Source organism: Podarcis melisellensis (genome assembly GCF_964234715.1).
Source record: "Podarcis melisellensis genome assembly, chromosome: 2".
Lineage (NCBI taxonomy): Eukaryota > Metazoa > Chordata > Lepidosauria > Squamata > Lacertidae > Podarcis > Podarcis melisellensis.
This window is the reverse complement of record NC_138529.1, coordinates 21,085,942-21,102,745: the sequence shown is the minus strand read 5'-3', so window position 1 is coordinate 21,102,745 and position 16,804 is coordinate 21,085,942. Positions and strand designations below refer to the sequence as shown.

General features: G+C 45.7%; 1 protein-coding gene across 7 annotated transcripts in view; it reads right to left on the bottom strand.

Moving 5' to 3' along the window:
* IKZF4 (IKAROS family zinc finger 4) overlaps nucleotides 1-16,804 on the bottom strand; it is a 63,081-nt gene continuing 46,277 nt past the window's right edge. For 6 of the 7 annotated variants that reach the window (XM_081898717.1, XM_081898715.1, XM_081898712.1 and 3 more), the window contains 3 exons: nucleotides 4,396-4,545; nucleotides 2,628-2,798; nucleotides 1-960 (listed from right to left, as the gene is read on the bottom strand). In XM_081898717.1, coding sequence (XP_081754843.1) covers nucleotides 212-960; nucleotides 2,628-2,798; nucleotides 4,396-4,545 — 1,070 coding nt within the window. In that variant the 3' untranslated portion in view covers nucleotides 1-211. The remainder of the gene's footprint in view (nucleotides 961-2,627; nucleotides 2,799-4,395; nucleotides 4,546-16,804) is intronic. The other variant, XM_081898714.1, reaches the window with a different exon arrangement.

Below are 16,804 nucleotides of genomic sequence, written 5' to 3'. Positions count from 1 at the left end.
TTATGAGCTCCTCCCCATCTCAAGTTTGTTGGATTTTTTTTTTTAAGTTAGGGTTTTTATTTTATTTTTTTAGAACATTTCTCTTTTTTAGCCAAAGTCAGTGCAACGGAGTACAAAAGAAATGAACGGCTCCATACCCGACGAGGATGGGGCACGAAAGATGGGGAGGGAGATTTAGGGAAGGTGGGGAGAGAGGGGAGAGAGTTTAGGACTAGCCGACTTTATGCTCCCCTCTCACTATGTGGGAGGAGAACTCGTACCGGTCTTGGCTGTGATAGCCGCAGATGTTGCATTCGAAAGGGTCTCTGAAGCCGTGGCAGCCCATGTGGATAGTGAACATGACGTGGTCCAGGAACAAGATTCGGCAGTGCTCGCATTTGAAGGCTTTTATCTGTTCCCCTTCATCATTCACCACACGCAGGGCTTCTTTGGCTGAGCTGGGAGTTGACCGAGTAGTGGTGGGAATGATGCCCTCTTGTACTTTCGGGTCCTCTTTGGCGTAGGCTGGACTCTGCCGGCTGCTGGTGCAGTTCCCAATGACGGACAGCAGCGGCTGCTGTGAGCCCCTCTCCTCATGGATGCTCTCAGTGTCTGTGGAATCCTGGCAGCCGTTGCTAGGTGACACCATGCTGGGCTCCCGAGATGCCCGGTACACAATCTGCGTCCCGTCGGGAAGGTCCTCGTGGCCTTCCGCAGCTTCCCGGCTTCCTGCTATTTCCAGCCTGCCCGGGAGGGGCTGAATCTGCGTGTAGACGGAACTGATGACGGGGGTGATCTCGGAGATGCAGTTGGTCGGCGGGATTCTGAGAGGGCGCAAGTGTTCTGCTCCCATGAAGGACAGGGATCCGCCAAAGCTCGTGTCCATGGGATGGTGGGCCGCCACCATCTCCACGTCCTTCTCGAAGCCGGAGCTGACGTCAAATGCCATGTCGGAGAGGCCAAACCGCATCTGCTTCTCTCCTAAGGCAAAGGATGAGAGGTATCAAAAGACAAGTTCCCTCTATAGTCAATACGATGAGCCTGTTAGGGATGGAAGTCAAATAAGAGCACAGCACATGGACAAGAAATCTTGCAAAGAAATCTCTGGATGCAGCTATTGCCGCACATGAAGGGCATTAATCTCTTGCCCCTGCCAATTCTTGTACATTGCCCCCTCTTGTCCATTTCAAATGCAACAAGAGAACCTGAGAGACATGACCAACCTGAGCAACTGGCTCTCATTGGTCAGAAAGAGCCAGAGATCCTTCCTTCAAAAGAACCAGAGGGGAGAGAACCTTTAAAAAGCTGAGCAGCTCCTGTAGTTGGGGGAGGGGTCCCTCTACCATCGGGGTCCAGATTGGGTCTTCTATACCACCAGGAAGCTAACCATCCTTGCTGTCTACTCATAAACAGACTAGAAATATTATATCGTAGGGGCTGGGGCTGGGATTAGTCCAGTTTCAGGCCCACAGTGCTCTCTGGCTTATTTTGTATTCTGATCTTACCGTCTGCCAATTTCCCCCCACCTTTTATTTCTAATAAGGTTTCACAATTTAACCGTGTGTGCAATTGCCAACCACAGGATTCTAGAACTCCCACGTGTCTAGACAACTGGAATTTACATTGCCGGAAGTTTAGGATCAGAGTTGTAAGAGACTAGCATGTCCTTCCGAGCTCTGGGAGAGACTCAGGCAACGTGGGCTGCCTTTACATTCTACGGAAGTTATAAGGGAGTGGTCTGGAAACTACAAGGAGTGTTGGTCTCAGGGTTCCCGGCCATAGGGAAGTTGAGGGGGGTCTGCCTGGGAAATGAACAACCTTTCTTTGATCTCTAAGCTTGGATGAAGCAGCTGAAAGCAAGGCTTGCTTTCCTCAGCAAGTTGTGTGCTGGCTGAATGGAAAAGTGTAGGGTGTGCTGGCTAAGCCTGTTTAAAAAGGAATGGGCTTTTGTGCTTTCCTGTTTCCCTCTGGTCTGCAAGAGGGTGCTGGAAGCAACTACCGGATTAAAAGACTCAGCTGGTAGCACTGCAGGGCTGTTGTGCAACAGCTGGGCAAGGAAGTGGGTGCATGAGGCCTTCCTCTTCTCTGCAGCACATAGATCTGAGTCTGCACTTGACTGGAGGCAAGGAATACTTCATGTAAGAAGCAGGGGGAAGGCTCAATTTGAACTTGCTTCTTGAGTTTGTGACTCCGTTTTGCACCTATTAGTTGTTTATTACTACTACTACTATTAGACTTATCAGTGACGTGTTACCTGAAGGTCTCTTACAACACATTCAATAACATGAATACAATTAAATTATACCATGAAAAAAGAAGAAAACAACTCCCACAACAGCCAAATTAATCTAGTGTGTCTACCACCTTGTAGTTTAGTTCTGGGCCAGACTTGAAGCCAAATCCCACTAACGGCAGCTATTCCAGAGAGCATAACTGGCTGTCAATCCCAGTCTAGTGGTAGCTGCCATCTTGCTACTTGCTGAGAGATGCCCTACCCAACCACCTTTTGTTTTTGCAATCCAGCATGGAGAGGGATGATAAAAGCTGGCGGGGCTGTGAATGCAAGATCTGATGGCCCACAGGGAAACACCCAAGACAATAAATAACACAACTGTCGGTGGTCAACAGCGCCGTTGTCCTGCCACTACCTTTAGTCCACTTCCAGGAATCCAGGGGAAGCTCCTTACCCACAAATTTCTGAGGTGTGGAGCGTTTTCGTTTGGTGATGCTGTTTGCCAGTCGGTCAATGAAGGTTGGCCGGTCGGCTGAGGAGTGAAGCATGGAGTCCGGCACCATCTCCAAATCTCGCATCTCGTCACCTGGCAAGGAAACAAAAGCAGGTGTGACGTTTGGCTCCCTAGAGCGTTTCTGCCTCAACCTTTGGAAGGCCTATATTGTGAAAACAGTAGATGCTGATGGTTCAGTGATTTGCCGAGGAAGGAAAAGTCACACAGCAAAATCGGCAAGGATGGAACAGACTCCCAATGCTAAATTTAGTCCGTCCAATTTAGATCCTGTTCCCCAGGCCCATGATAACAACAACTTTATTATTTGTAGCCCACCTACTATTACAACAACAACTTTATTGTTTGTACCCCACCTATCTGACTAGGCTGCCCCAGCCACTCTGGGCGGCTTCCAACATATATAAAAACATAATAAAACATTACACGTTAAAAAACTCCCCTATACAGGGCTGCCTTCAGATGTCTTCTATTTTTTAAAAAAATAATATTTATTAATTTAAAAGTTACAAAAAGAAAAGAAAAAGAATTAAACATAACAAAGCAATACAATACAATACAAAAACAAAGACACTACATATACATAACATAACAAAATAAAACAAAAACAATTAAAAACACATCCCATACTTTCAATATTATTATCTTTCATTTACTTGTTTCAGCGACCTCCTCACACCTCCCTTTTTTGTATTCCACTTCAATTAATTGTTTCAGCAAATCCTTTCCATCTTCCTCAATTTTCTGTCCTATAATTTATCTTAACACATTCTAACCTTATTTTTTCCTTTAATCCATTTACAATCCATTGTACTTAATTCTTTATAGCATTTCTGCTAAAGCCATGTACTTTCATTCCAGCATCTTTTCTAACATTCATTAATTTTACAATATTTCTGTAGGTAATCTTTAAATTTCTTCCAATCTTCTTCCACCAACTCTTCTCCCTGGTCTCGGATTCTGCCAGTCATTTCCGCCAATTCCATGTAGTCCATCAACTTCAACTGCCATTCTTCCCAGGTGGGTAAATCTTGTGTCGCCTTCAGATGTCTTCCAAAGGTTATATAGTTACTCATCTCCTTGACATCTGATGGGAGGGCGTTCCACAGCGGGTGCTACTACCGAGAAGTCCCCCTGCCTAATTCCCTCTACCTTCACTTCTCACAATGAGGGAACTGCCAGAAGGTCCTCAGAGCTGGATCTCAGTGACCAGCCTGATCACTGAACCCATTTAGACTCCGTCCTTCAAGGCCATGGTTTCTCTGACTACCAGGTCCTACATGTTCTAGACACTAAACCCAAATTTTCACCCGGACTAGATATGGGATTCTAGCCCTCATTACCTAACTAGTGCCTGCTGCTGAAACAGATGGCAGGATGCCTTGTGCTAAGTGATTCATAAATGAAGCAAATAATAATGATGATGGCAACAGTAACTAAATCTGCCTTTAGATGGAAATTCCATGCAGTGGAGGGGAACCACCTCAAAGAGGAAGTACCAGCTAGGGAAGGCATTTTGCATTGCAGAAGACGATTTGGACTGTTCCACCCACATAGACCCTGCTAGCCGGTTTGGATACTTGCAAAAATTGCTGTGCGTAAAGCCATCCTAAGTGACCGACAACACTGCCCCTCAAGCTCGCCTGTCCCAGCCAGGCAGGTCCAGACTTACCTTGCTGGCCAGCCAGCGACTGTGGTTCAGTGTTAAGACTCTGCAGGTAGTTGTGGCAGCGTTCCTTGTGCTCTTCCAACGTGCTTTGCTGCTTGTAGCTGCGGCCACAATAATTACATTTGTAGGGCTTTCCGACGGTGGGGGAGGAGACTGAAATGGAAAGGGAAACGTAAAAGGGTCCAGTCATAAAACTCGCATCTTTCTCGAACCACCACAGCAACCTTTGGGTCAGCAAGAACCAGCAAGCACTGACAGCCTGCCTGCAGCTGTAGGAACGAAAGGAGACAGGCACAAACAAAAAAAACAGCCACCAAATTCGCAAACGGTTCAGTTGTCTGTCTTTGCAACTGTGCCTGCCTTGAGATGCTAAAGGAAAAGGGGCATCTTTCAGATGATTTCCTGCTGAAAGAAGTCCTCCTCTCTCCAATCGCCATTTCTATGATCATCGCTGCCAAGATCAAATATATGTGGGTTTCCCCCCCTCCCCCAGTTTTCTGGTAAGGGACTCAGATCAGATCTGAACATCCTCATTAGACCCTAGTCACTGAAGGCACTCCAAAATGGGAGCTTTACGACAGTAATTCAAGGACGACTGATATAACTGCCCTCATTCTGTTTTTCCCCCTTTACATATCTGAATGTTACTATTTAGGGAGTAAAGGGGCTTTAGCGGAGCATCAGGAGTCCTCACTGATGGATCAATTGGAAATCATTGCTAAAAGAAGAGTTGCCCCCCACCCCCGGAAAAAAAGCAAAGAGGAAGTGATTGTCAGAGTCTGAATTAGAAGCCAGACAGGTGCCCGATTTCTATAATGAAATAAGTTAATGGCGAGATTGTTATATGCACAGAGATGGAAAGATATAATCTGACCCACTACAGAGGAATGGCTGATAAAACTATTGGACTTGGCTAAGATGGCAAAGTTAATGTGTTTAATTAGAGAAAAATAATTACTGAAATTTATTAAGGATTGGAAATTTCCTATGGGCTTTTTGCATGAAAGAGAAAATGAACATGTAATATTTGGATTTGAAGATTGAAAAAAATACTCGTCAGTAGAATGGCTGGATGTTAATGAGTGAATACTATATTTAGCTGCAGGACAGAAAAGTGGAAGTCTTTTTATCTTTCCTTATCCTTTTCTCTTTTGTTTCTCTTCATTTTTCTTTTCTTTTTTTCTGCCTCTGTTGTTTTTTAGATTAAGTATCTGTTTGATTTCAATATATTATAAAAAGATATGAATTTTTATATATATTTTATATATCCTTATATATATTTTATAACAGGTATGAATTTTTGTATATTTTTGAGTAAGTATCAATAAATATATTAACAAGAAAACACCTGGAAACCACCTCTAATCTTGGTGATTGTAGTATTCAATGGTGAAGGGAAAATAAAGACATTTATAACAATAGAAATATATATATATATATATATTTTAAAAATATGTCCAGTAGCACCTTAGAGACCAAGTTTGTTCTTGGTATGAGCTTTGCATGCACACGAAAGCTCATACCAAGAAGAAACTTAGTTGGTCTCTAAGGTGCTACTGGACAATTTTTTAATTTTTAAAATATATTTCTACTGCGTCAGACTACGTGAATTTATAACAATGTATCACTGAATATACTCAAGCTAGCTACTTTTCTTCTTCACGTGGTGTACTCTGAAAACCATGTTGCAGAGCTAAATATTCATGAATGCTGTAACAAGACAGACTTGCATGTTTATTTTAGGCTTGGAGCAAGCTAGCAAATTTAATTAATTTATATGCTATCTTTCTATAAGACATTGCCAAAGCAGTTATTTTGCTTAACGTTCTCCTGGTGAGTGAGCATTCTTTGCCAATTGACAGACACACATTTGCAATAATGTCAAAATCTATACTAGATACAATACCTTTATTAGGCTAATCAAAATGCCACAAAACAGCGTGCAAGTTTTTGATTCTATTGCTCTTGTTGGTTTAATAAAGGTTTTGCCCTGATATGAATTTTGGATTTTCTTCCTATGGGCCAAGAGGGCTGCTTTTGGTTTTCTCTTTGAAATGCTGTTTATCTTTTCATGGACTCCCCACTACAGCCAGATGACAATTTGTACAATTGTAGCAGCCACTAGATACCATTCACAGCGCCCATGCAACACAGCCGCAACAGCTCTGGTACATGAAGCCATTAGCGGGCAACATTTTGTGCAGTTGAAAAAAAACGATTTGGTGAATTGGAGCAATGTTTCAACCTTTGGCAAGTTTCCCCAAGAAGTAAAGTCTGGGCAACAGGCAGTGCCTACTTGCTGGAAATTCTTCACGTTGAACCCCTGCACATAAGCAATAAAACTTTTTGCAAGGCTGGCATGTTATACAGTAGTAATAATAAAATAATAACAATTCATTATTTATACCCCACCCATCTGGTAAGGTTTCCCCAACCATTCTGGGCGGCTCCCAACAGAATATTAAAACACGATAAGACACCAAACATTAAAAACTTCCCTAAACAGGGCTGCCTTCATATGTCTTCTAAAAGTCAGATAGTTGTTTATTTCCTGATGGGAGGGCGTTCCACAGGGTGGGTGCCACTACCGAGAAGGCACTCTGCCTGGTTCCCTGTAACCTCACTTCTCGCAGTGAGAGAACCACCAGTAGCCCTCGGAGCTGGACCTCAGTGAACAATGGGGGTGGAGACACTCCTTCAGGTATACTGGCCATTTAGGTGTTTAAAGGTCAGCACTAACACTTTGTGTCAGGGACGCGGGTGGCGTTGTGGGTTAAACCACAGAGCCTAGGACTTGCCGATCAGAAGGTCGGCAGTTCGAATCCCCACAATGGAGTGAGCTCCCATTGCTCGGTCCCTGCTCCTGCCAACCTAGCAGTTCAAAAGCACATCAAAGTGCAAGTAGATAAATAGGTACCACTCCAGCAGGAAGGTAAACGGCGTTTCCGTGCGCTGCTCTGGTTCACCAGAAGCGGCTTAGTCATGCTGGCCACATGACCTGGAAGCTGTACGTCGGCTCCCTCGGCCAATAAAGCGAGATGAGGGCCGCAACCCCAGAGTCGGCCACGACTGGACCGAATGGTCAGGGGTCCCTTCACCTTTACCTTAACACTTTGTGAGAGACCAGCATGGATCTGAATTTACACACAGAGAAATGGAATCATCAAGGTGAAGAAATGGCACAAAAGAGGCAGAATTCAGAACTCTTTAAAGTTCCCTGTCCACGCAACATATTTGGGAAGGGCTGAAGCGCAATGGTAGGGCATCTGTTTTAAATGCAGAAGTTTCCAGCTTCTCCAGGTAAGGACTGGGAATGTCCCTGCTCTCTGAAGTTCTGGAGAGCCACTACCAGCAAGTGGAGACAGTGGAGTCTCAGCTGATGAGTTTGATCTGGCTTAGTTCCCAATTACCTATGAAGTGACAGATCTCAAAACTAATACAGTGGTACCTTGGGGTTAGCTGGTTACCTTGGGTTGTTTCTGGGTTAGCTGAGTCTGTAACCTGAAGCGTATGTAACCCGAGGTACCACTGTACAGCACATCCTTAGGCTCTTCAGAGTAAATGGTGGTGGTGGTGGTGAAATAAAACAGCTCATGGTTTTTACAACATACTGGCTGATATTGCAGTCCTTCAGCCCAGCCCCAGGTGCAAGAAGATCATGGATCGGGAGGGGGGAAGGGAGGGAGGGGCGAAGGAAAGAGAAAGAGACCAGAACCATGAAAACTAGCAGCCTGATGAAAAACAAAACAAAACACTTCTGGGAAGTGGCTAGAAAAGCAAAAGGTTCACCAAATAAAGGAAAAAGAGGCTGGCGGGGGGAAGGTGGAAGACGTCTCACAGAGCCTGTGCAATGTCAAATACAACTGTGAAGATCAATAGCCCTACACAATGCACTGAGAACGAAAGGGGGGGGGGTAATGTTCTGCCTCTTGACTCAACCGAGACAAACAGAGAAACTGAACTAGGAAAGTTTTTAGGAATGGAGATGTCCTTTTGGAACTCCCTGCCATTTTATATAACGCAAGGGACCTTCTCTATTGCCCTTTTGACATTCCTCTTTCAACAAGCCTTCTAAGTGAAATTCTTAAGCCAGCTGGTGTCTGTCGGAAACTGAACTGAATTGTGTGCTACTGAAAAAGTAATTTCTGGAATGGCTTAGTGCCTTTCTAATTCCAAACTGAGGAGTCATGATCAGGGGTCTTCAATCCAATTTGCCATACTCACAATGGCAAGTGTTCCGCTGCCTTCTCTTCAGCAGAACGAGGAGCAGCCTTCCTGGATATATAACCTTATTCTCATTCTGTGCTTCTGAGACACAGAGAGCACACGGGAAGCACAGTACAATTCCAGGAATAATCCCACTTAGAGGAGGAAGGGGGGTGTGTGTAAGAAAATTAATGGATGCAGTGGTGCAATTAGGTAATTCTTGTATCTGGACTTAACAGGGTCCAAGTGCGATAAGCCAGCTCTGCAGAGTTTCGGAGCCCTCCTGTTCATTCTGCAAAGTGGGGTTCTGGGCTTCTGCTACAAGTCAACCGTACAATGGTAATACCACTGAGTGTTCAGGCACGTGGAGCAATGGGGCAGGTGGCATTCGGCCCACAACAAATTACTTCATAGGGAAAGTGGCCCTCAGGGGAGAAACTGGCACTCCCCACACCTGACGTACAGCATATGAGTTACCCCACACTAGGAATCTGTTCCCTACTGACAGGGAGTTTTTAACAGCAAAGAAGGTCTAGGACATCTATAGGGTCCCTATTTGGAAGAGCCACTGACTCCGTAACACAATCCTGGCCAGCCGTGCATCTATTTCTGAGCTACACACACAACGCCTGGTACTGTTTGTTTTAAAGGAAGCCCATTGTCATACCTAATCAAAAGAGTACTTTCTCATTTAAGCTGTGCTGTTAAGTTGTGCTTCACTTAAAACCGCATTTCCTCTATGGGCAAGAAGACCCTTTCAATCTTTAAATTGCCTATATAAAAACAGGGAACTAAATTCTGACAGTCTGCTCTCCAAATATCCTGGGGAGGAGGGGAGGTGAGAAAATTCTGTAGAATTGGGTCTGCTGAATGCAAATTCCAAATGCATTTGTTTACTGGGTTGGAGGGAGAGAGAGAGAGAGAGAGAGAGAGAGAGAGAGAGAGAGAGAGAGAAAGAGAAAGAAAGGAGAGTTGTGTACCGAAGAGAGGTAGCCCCATGGGAGAAGAGTCATCCTAGTGATCCCACGTGTAGATGCAGCTTCTGATCTATTTCTAACTGATGTGATGCGTTTGATCTGGTTTATAAATCCTCACTTTTTTGGGAGGCAGATCTTCAAAGATGAAAGCAACTGCCTCACCCAGGGGAACAGCATGAAACATACATGTCAGGTTAAGGGGTGGGGAGAAGAAAGATATTCCTTGCTCCCCCTTCCCCAGGTGGGACAGGCTATTTTTACAGCCGTAAAATCCAAACGCTGATGAGGACACTGTCATTTCACTCATATGCCCTCTCTGCCTCGTATTAACAATCTGCCCTTCTGCACACCCTTAATTTTCTTCGATATTACAAACAAATGTTAGGATTTGGCACATTTTATCCGTCAACATCATTCTCTGCCGTGATATACGGAGAGCTGGTGGCGCAAAAATTACACTAATGAAACAGAAGGCCTTGGAAAAAGCATGCTTCTGGAGACAACTAGGTCGAAGTCTTGAGGGTCCTTCTAAACTGACCATTTGTGCAGGGAACTGCAGGCGAGTTTCTGTCAATATTCATCACACTCTTAAGCATTTTTCTCCTCTTAGAGCAGACCATACTGCCCTAACTTTCCTCAGTATTCTCTAGCCAATATCAGGATCTTGGGCAGAGGTGCCAATGTGCACACAGATTTAGGGAAGGGCTGTTGATGGCTCAGTGGCAGAGCATACGATCTGCATGCAGAAGAGGCCAGGTTCAACTGGGCAGGCCTGAGAAGGATACCCTTCTGAAACTGTGGGAAGTTATGGCCAGCCAGGAGAGAACAAGATGTGCCAATATCCTGATGTGGTGTAAGACACATAACCGCCCCATCTCACCACATAACAACAGTGCTAGAGGAGCCTCCATTAGAGCATTTCTATCAGGGCTGAGGTTACTAGCCAGGCTTTGGAGACCAGTGAGTTGTAGTGGCACACGGTCCTTCCGGAGCACAGGTCAAACTCAGGAGTGTAGCCTGCAAGGTCCTGAGAATTCAGTACAGTCATACCTCAGGTTACAGATGCTGCAGATTGCGCACCGCGCCAAACCTGGAAGTACCAGAATGGGTTACTTCTGGGTTTTGGCACTCACAGAAGCACTAAATTGTGCTTTGCACATGCGCAGAAGCACCGAATCACGACCCACGTGTGTGCAGACGTGGTGCTGCGGGTTGCGAACGTGCCTCCCGCACGGATCACGTTTGCAACCCAAAGGTCCACTGTATCTTCTCCACCCTGTCTTCAGCTATGTTCTGAAATTTTCAGTCTTCAGTTCTGTTTTCTGTTGGAGGACTTGGAATATACCAATGATAAATAAGCACACACAGAGATATTCAAGCAGAAAAGTGTTTTTTTTAAATGGTAGGAACATATCCATTGCTTTAAAAGAGAGGTTTCTAAGTACAGTGGTACTTCGGGTTAAGAATTTAATTCGTTCTGGAGGTCTGTTCTTAACCTGAAGCACCACTTTAGCTAATGGGGCCTCCTGTTGCTGCTGCGCCACCGCTGCACGATTTCTGTTCTCATCCTGAAGCAAAGTTCTTAACCCGAGGTACTATTTCTGGGTTAGCGGAGTCTGTAACCTGAAGCGTATGTAACCTGAAGCGTATGTAACCCGAGGTACCACTGTAAGTAAAAGGGGGGGGATTAGTTTGATTTTAAGATCAATTTTCAGGGGAAGGGAGCTTAAGCAACCAAAACACAGTGTTAAAACCAAACATATCTGACTCCGACATAACTCTAGGAACAAGGGTGACACTGCAGAAAGTAAAGAATGGTATCAGCTGTGCCTCGCATACTGGCTCATTTACCTTTTTAAGCTGCTTGATAGCTGCACATGCTGTCAGCTGAGCTGGTTTATATGCAGAGCATCAACTCATGCTGGTTGAGAGCACAGGGGTTTGAGCCATGCCCAAGGCTATGCATGCTCCATGCACTTGAGAGAATATTCTGTGCTAAGGTAAATAAAATGCTGAGTCAAGAAAGCGCAATTCTGTGCCCTGCACGAAGCATGCAAATTAATCACTTCTGCATACATCTGCTTATTTTACACACTCTGTTCTGCTACATGGAACTTTATCCCAGTGAACCCTCACCTCCAGACCACTGAGATACCTTCTTCTCTTCTCCCTATTTCACCAGGCATTGCCTATCCACACACACTCAAGCTTATTTTCACAGTCAGGTAGGCAACAAACCAAAAGGACCAAAGCAGGGATTCAAGTTCTACGCGTGCACAGATTAAGTAAAGATCTACAAAAACTACAATGTCGCTAAAGACAGTGGAGAGATAAAGATGGCTGTCTGCACTGGAGTCTGAACCTGCCTTTTCTTTTTGCTTAAGCAAACCTAGAAACATGTAAGCAGCATCTCAGATGCCTACATGAAATTTCTAGGCCAGGCTTTCCGGGGCCTGGGGAGGCATGTGTGCATTAGTATATACCGTGCCCACTTGAATCCTTTAGACCTCAGATGTAGTCTCACTTCAGTCTTTGCCCTCACGGCGTAAATATATTGTACAGTGGTACCTATGGATGTGAACGGGATCCATTCTGGAGCCCCATTCGCACCCTGAAGTGAACACAACCCGTGTCTGTGCGTGTCACGATTCGCCACTTCCGTGCATGCGCACGACGTCATTTTGAGCATCTGTGCATGCAGCGAAACCCGGAAGTAACGCGCTCCATTACTTCTTTGTCACCGCGGAGCACAACCCGAAAATGCTTAACCTGAAACTACTTCAACCCGAGGTATGACTGTACAACATGGTTTTGCATAAATCGTGCAAAGCACAGAATTTAAATTGTTTTCGGCACAGGCTCTGGATTTCTGGGGTGCAGATTATAGAAGCCCAGGCTATAGATTCCTCTCTCTAGCTCTCAGGACAAAACCTGTGCAAGTAATTACGAAGCTGTTGCCTCTGGAGGCTTAATGGCTTCAGCCCAGCTTACCAAAGAGACCTACTCTTCCCTTTACTCTCTTACATTCCCTTGAGATCAACTGAGAGCAGGCTCTTCCATATACCTTCTGTGCACTAATTTCATTCTACAAGGACACAGCATTCTTGGCATAGGCTGCCCTTGATCTAGAATACTCCCACTGTGGACTTTCATAGGTCTTTCAAAAGCCCTACAGTAACGCTTTCTAATCTGAGCAGGCTTTCAGTGGGAACCTCTAAGTTGGAAAGGCAGGATTTAACAGCTATGCCTTGTCTTTTGATTTGCCATTTTGAGTTTGAGTTTTTAGTTATAATACACTGCCCAAAACTGTCAGAGGGGAACTAGAAATTCAAGCCAACATATACTGGCATCTGTACATGTATCTATTCCTCTTTGTTACATAATGCAAAACTGTTCTCCTGCAGATTTCCCTGCCTGGGGATATCAACATCTTAGCAGGAATTGAAGGGATGAACCAGCGATAAGGATAACAAGAACATCAAGGTACACCGGAGATAGCAATACGCTTTCCAGACTCTGCAATAATCAAAAGGGTAGGTAAGCTAGAAACAACTTCTCTGAAAAGCTAAGAAGGTTCAGGATAGGGTTCCGTTACACAAACGGCCTATGGCAATGTAAACGTTAATTTCAAGTGGTTTGATGAAAGAATGCATGATTAAATGACATAAAAGGTAAAGGTAAAGGGACCCCTGACCATTAGGTCCAGTCGTGGCCGACTCTGGGGTTGCGGCGCTCATCTCGCTTTATTGGCCGAGGGAGCCGTTGTACAGCTTCCGGGTCATGTGGCCAGCATGACTAAGCCGCTTCTGGCGAACCAGAGCAGCGCACGGAAACGCCATTTACCTTCCCTCCGGAGTGGTACCTTTTTATCTACTTGCACTTTGACGTGCTTTCAAACTGCCAGGTTGGCAGGAGCAGGGACCAAGCAACGGAAGCTCACCCTGTCGTGGGGATTCAAACCGCTGACCTTCTGATCGGCAAGTCCTAGGCTCTGTGGTTTAACCCAGAGCGCCACCCACGTCCCTCTAAATGGCATAAGGAGGCCATAATTTAAGCTATGTTCTGGGGCTGCCACATGCACAGAACACTGCAAAGTTGGCAGATATATTGCACACTACACATCAGCAGCACACGGTATGGTGGGGCTTTAAAAGAGAATTAGACGAATTCATGGAGGATAAAGTGATCAATGGTTACTAGTCATGATGGATGTTCCACATTCACTGTTGCTGAATGTCTCTGAGTACCAGTTGCTAGTCAACCAATTGCAGTTGAGCAAGGTGCTGTTGTGCTCAGGCCTTGCTTGAGTGCTTCCTGGAGGCACCCACTGGCCACCAGGATGCTAGTCTAGATGGGTCATTGGTCTGATCCAGCAGGCTTTGCCCCACCCCCACCCTACCCCCACCCCTGTGTCTGCTACTGACTCACATTCTCAATTTGCTTAAAGCATTTCCAAAAAGGAAAAAGAAAAATGCTTCCATCAAAATTGTGGTGGAATTAAGAATTGTACTTTTGTGTGCACATGTGTGTATGGGGAGGTGCCCGCAGTTTTTTCTCTCTGATCTCTAGCCATGGCACTAAAATCCCTAGGGACCCTTAGAGAACAGCCATAATAGCTAACTGTCATGTATATACTGAATAAAAAAAAGTAAAGGACCCCTGGATGGTTAGGTGACTGTGGGGTTGCGGTGCTCATTTTGCTTTTCAGGCCGAGGGAACAGGCATTTGTCCACAGACAGCTTTCCGGGTCATGATGAAATCGCTACTGGTGCACAAGTGGCAGAGTGCACGGAAATGCCATTTGCCTTCCCGTCGCAGCAATACCTATTTATCTACTCGTGTTCATATATTTGTGAACTGCTAGGTTGGCAGAAGCTGGGACAGAGCCACGGGAGATCACCCCATCGCGTAGATTCCAACGCCGACCTTCAGCTCGGCAAGCCCAAGAGGCTCAATGGTTTAGACCACAGAGCCACCCGTGTCCCTGGTCCCAGTTCCAAAGCAAGTTAACTAGGTACTGCTGCAGTGGGAAGGTAAACAGTGTTCCTGTGTGCTCTGGCACTTGTCACGGTGTTCCGTTGCATCAGAAGTGATTTAGTCATGGTGGCCAAATGACCCGGAAAGCTGTCTGTGGACAAACGCCGGCTCCCTCAGCCCGAAGTGAGATGAGTGTCGCACCCCATAGTTGCCTTTAACTGGACATAACCGTTCGGGGGTCTTTTACCTTTTTAACTATATACTGAATAACAGCAATTGTAGCAGTTCAGCTAACCAGCTGCTGGTGTTTAGCCTTCTTCTGGGCTTAGGTTTGCCCTTTGACTAGCAGGGAATCTCAGTGAAGCACAGTTTTATACTATAAGCCTTGGGAACAAGGGTACACTTGTCTTGTTAGGCCTCAGATACAGTTTTCCACCCTGAGCCTTTTGGGACAAGCACAATTTTAAATATATGGGGAGTGGGAAAGAGACATGTACAAAAGGATAAAAAAGGAAGTCAAATGACAATCCTACCTACTTCTGCACTCTGGGATATTTCATTTCAGTGTCTGAAAAAATGGTACAATTGGGTACAGGAAATTAGCAAGCAGTTGTAGCATCCCCTAATAAGTATACTTCAGGCTGGCTTAGGGCTCCTTGAGATACCTCAATACAAAGACATTCCCTGCACACAGAAAACATGCATGTCAGGGACAAGTCTAGCGTTTGGCACTGAGGAGCAGTCACATGAGGCCCCACCAGCAGTCACCAGCAGTCACAAGTGGTATAGGCCAGACACAGGTTTGCCACCTAATTAGGATTGAGGAAAAGAGAGAAATGGAAGCCGATAGGTAGGGTGGGATACCACCTTAGCTGCTAAGGCTTAGCACTTCCATGATGACCCATTGTTTGTATTTAAGAAGGTTGTTCTAAGAAAATTCCTGAGCATCTGGTCTACTGGGGCTGAACAGAGATATTTCCCCAAACCTATCTGGAACCTCCGATGACAAAACTCTTCTGCGTTAACTAACTTTTCAGCAGGGTTGTGGCGGCTAAAGATTACAGCCTGGTTCTTTATCAGGTGAGGCAGTCTTCCTCTGAAGGCAGCACCTTGACTTAGCTGACGTTTCATGTCAGCTCCCACAATCCATCTGGCTGGCCCTTCAGGGTATTTTCTGATGCTCCGGCATACGATGACCCCGAAAGTGCTCTTTGCAGAGGCAGCGTCTCACTCGGTGGCAAATGCCAACACCTTTTGTTTTGCGACTGAGCGAATCCCACAAACTGCAAGTTCTCTCCCGGTCTCAAAAAACGATACGTGCAAAATAGTTCTGAGCCCGTACTAAGCACCACGGATACCTACTGGCACCGTCCCCCCCCGAAGGGTCGGAATCAGAGGAGCTGTCGCCACTGCGAACTGTCGCTAGGAACCACCCAAGCGGAAGCTGGTTGGGGGAAGTGACAACTGATTTTGATTGCTCCAGACTGAAGGACTCTTCAGGAAGGCCAGAGGCCTCGAGGCACAGAGCAGCAGCATCCCAGCAATGCACAGTGATCTGTGAAGAGAGCTGTCGTGATTCCACGGCATCCCTCAACTTCCATGCAAGCTTGCGGGGGGGGGGGGGAATGACAACAACATGCTGATCTCCTTTGCTCACAAAATAGCTAATCAGGGCTTCCTAAATAATGCAAAAAGAAACTTTTTTTTTCCAGGGAGGGAAGTTCAGCGCGTGAGAGAAGAATTTTGTTTGTGTTAAAAAGCCCCAAAGCACTGCAGAAATAGAAGCTAAGAGAAAATAATATATGCTCAGCAGGTGGGCAGATTTCCCTCTCTCTTTCCTGCCCCCTCTGCCCCCCCCCCCCCCGCTCACGGCACGCCAACTGCTACAGTAAAAAACCTTAGACTAAATTTAAAGAGCCACATCACAAGTATCGTGGGTTAAGAGGCTGATGACAAACTCACCAGTCCATCTTCATGCCAACCGTCCACACAAATCCTACACATCTACTACACAAATAAGGCACCCTATTGACAAACCAGTAACCCACAGGAAGCCAGCAAGGAGTTGGATCCAGCAGTGCAAGATAAGAGAATAAAAGCAGGCCAAAGGTCTAAATCATGGGTAGGCAAACTAAGGCCCGGGGGCCGGATGTGGCCCAACCACCTTCTCAATCCGGCCCACAGTCAGTCCAGGAATTAGTGTGTTTCTACATGAGTAGAATGTGTCCTTTTATTTAAAATGCATCTCTGGG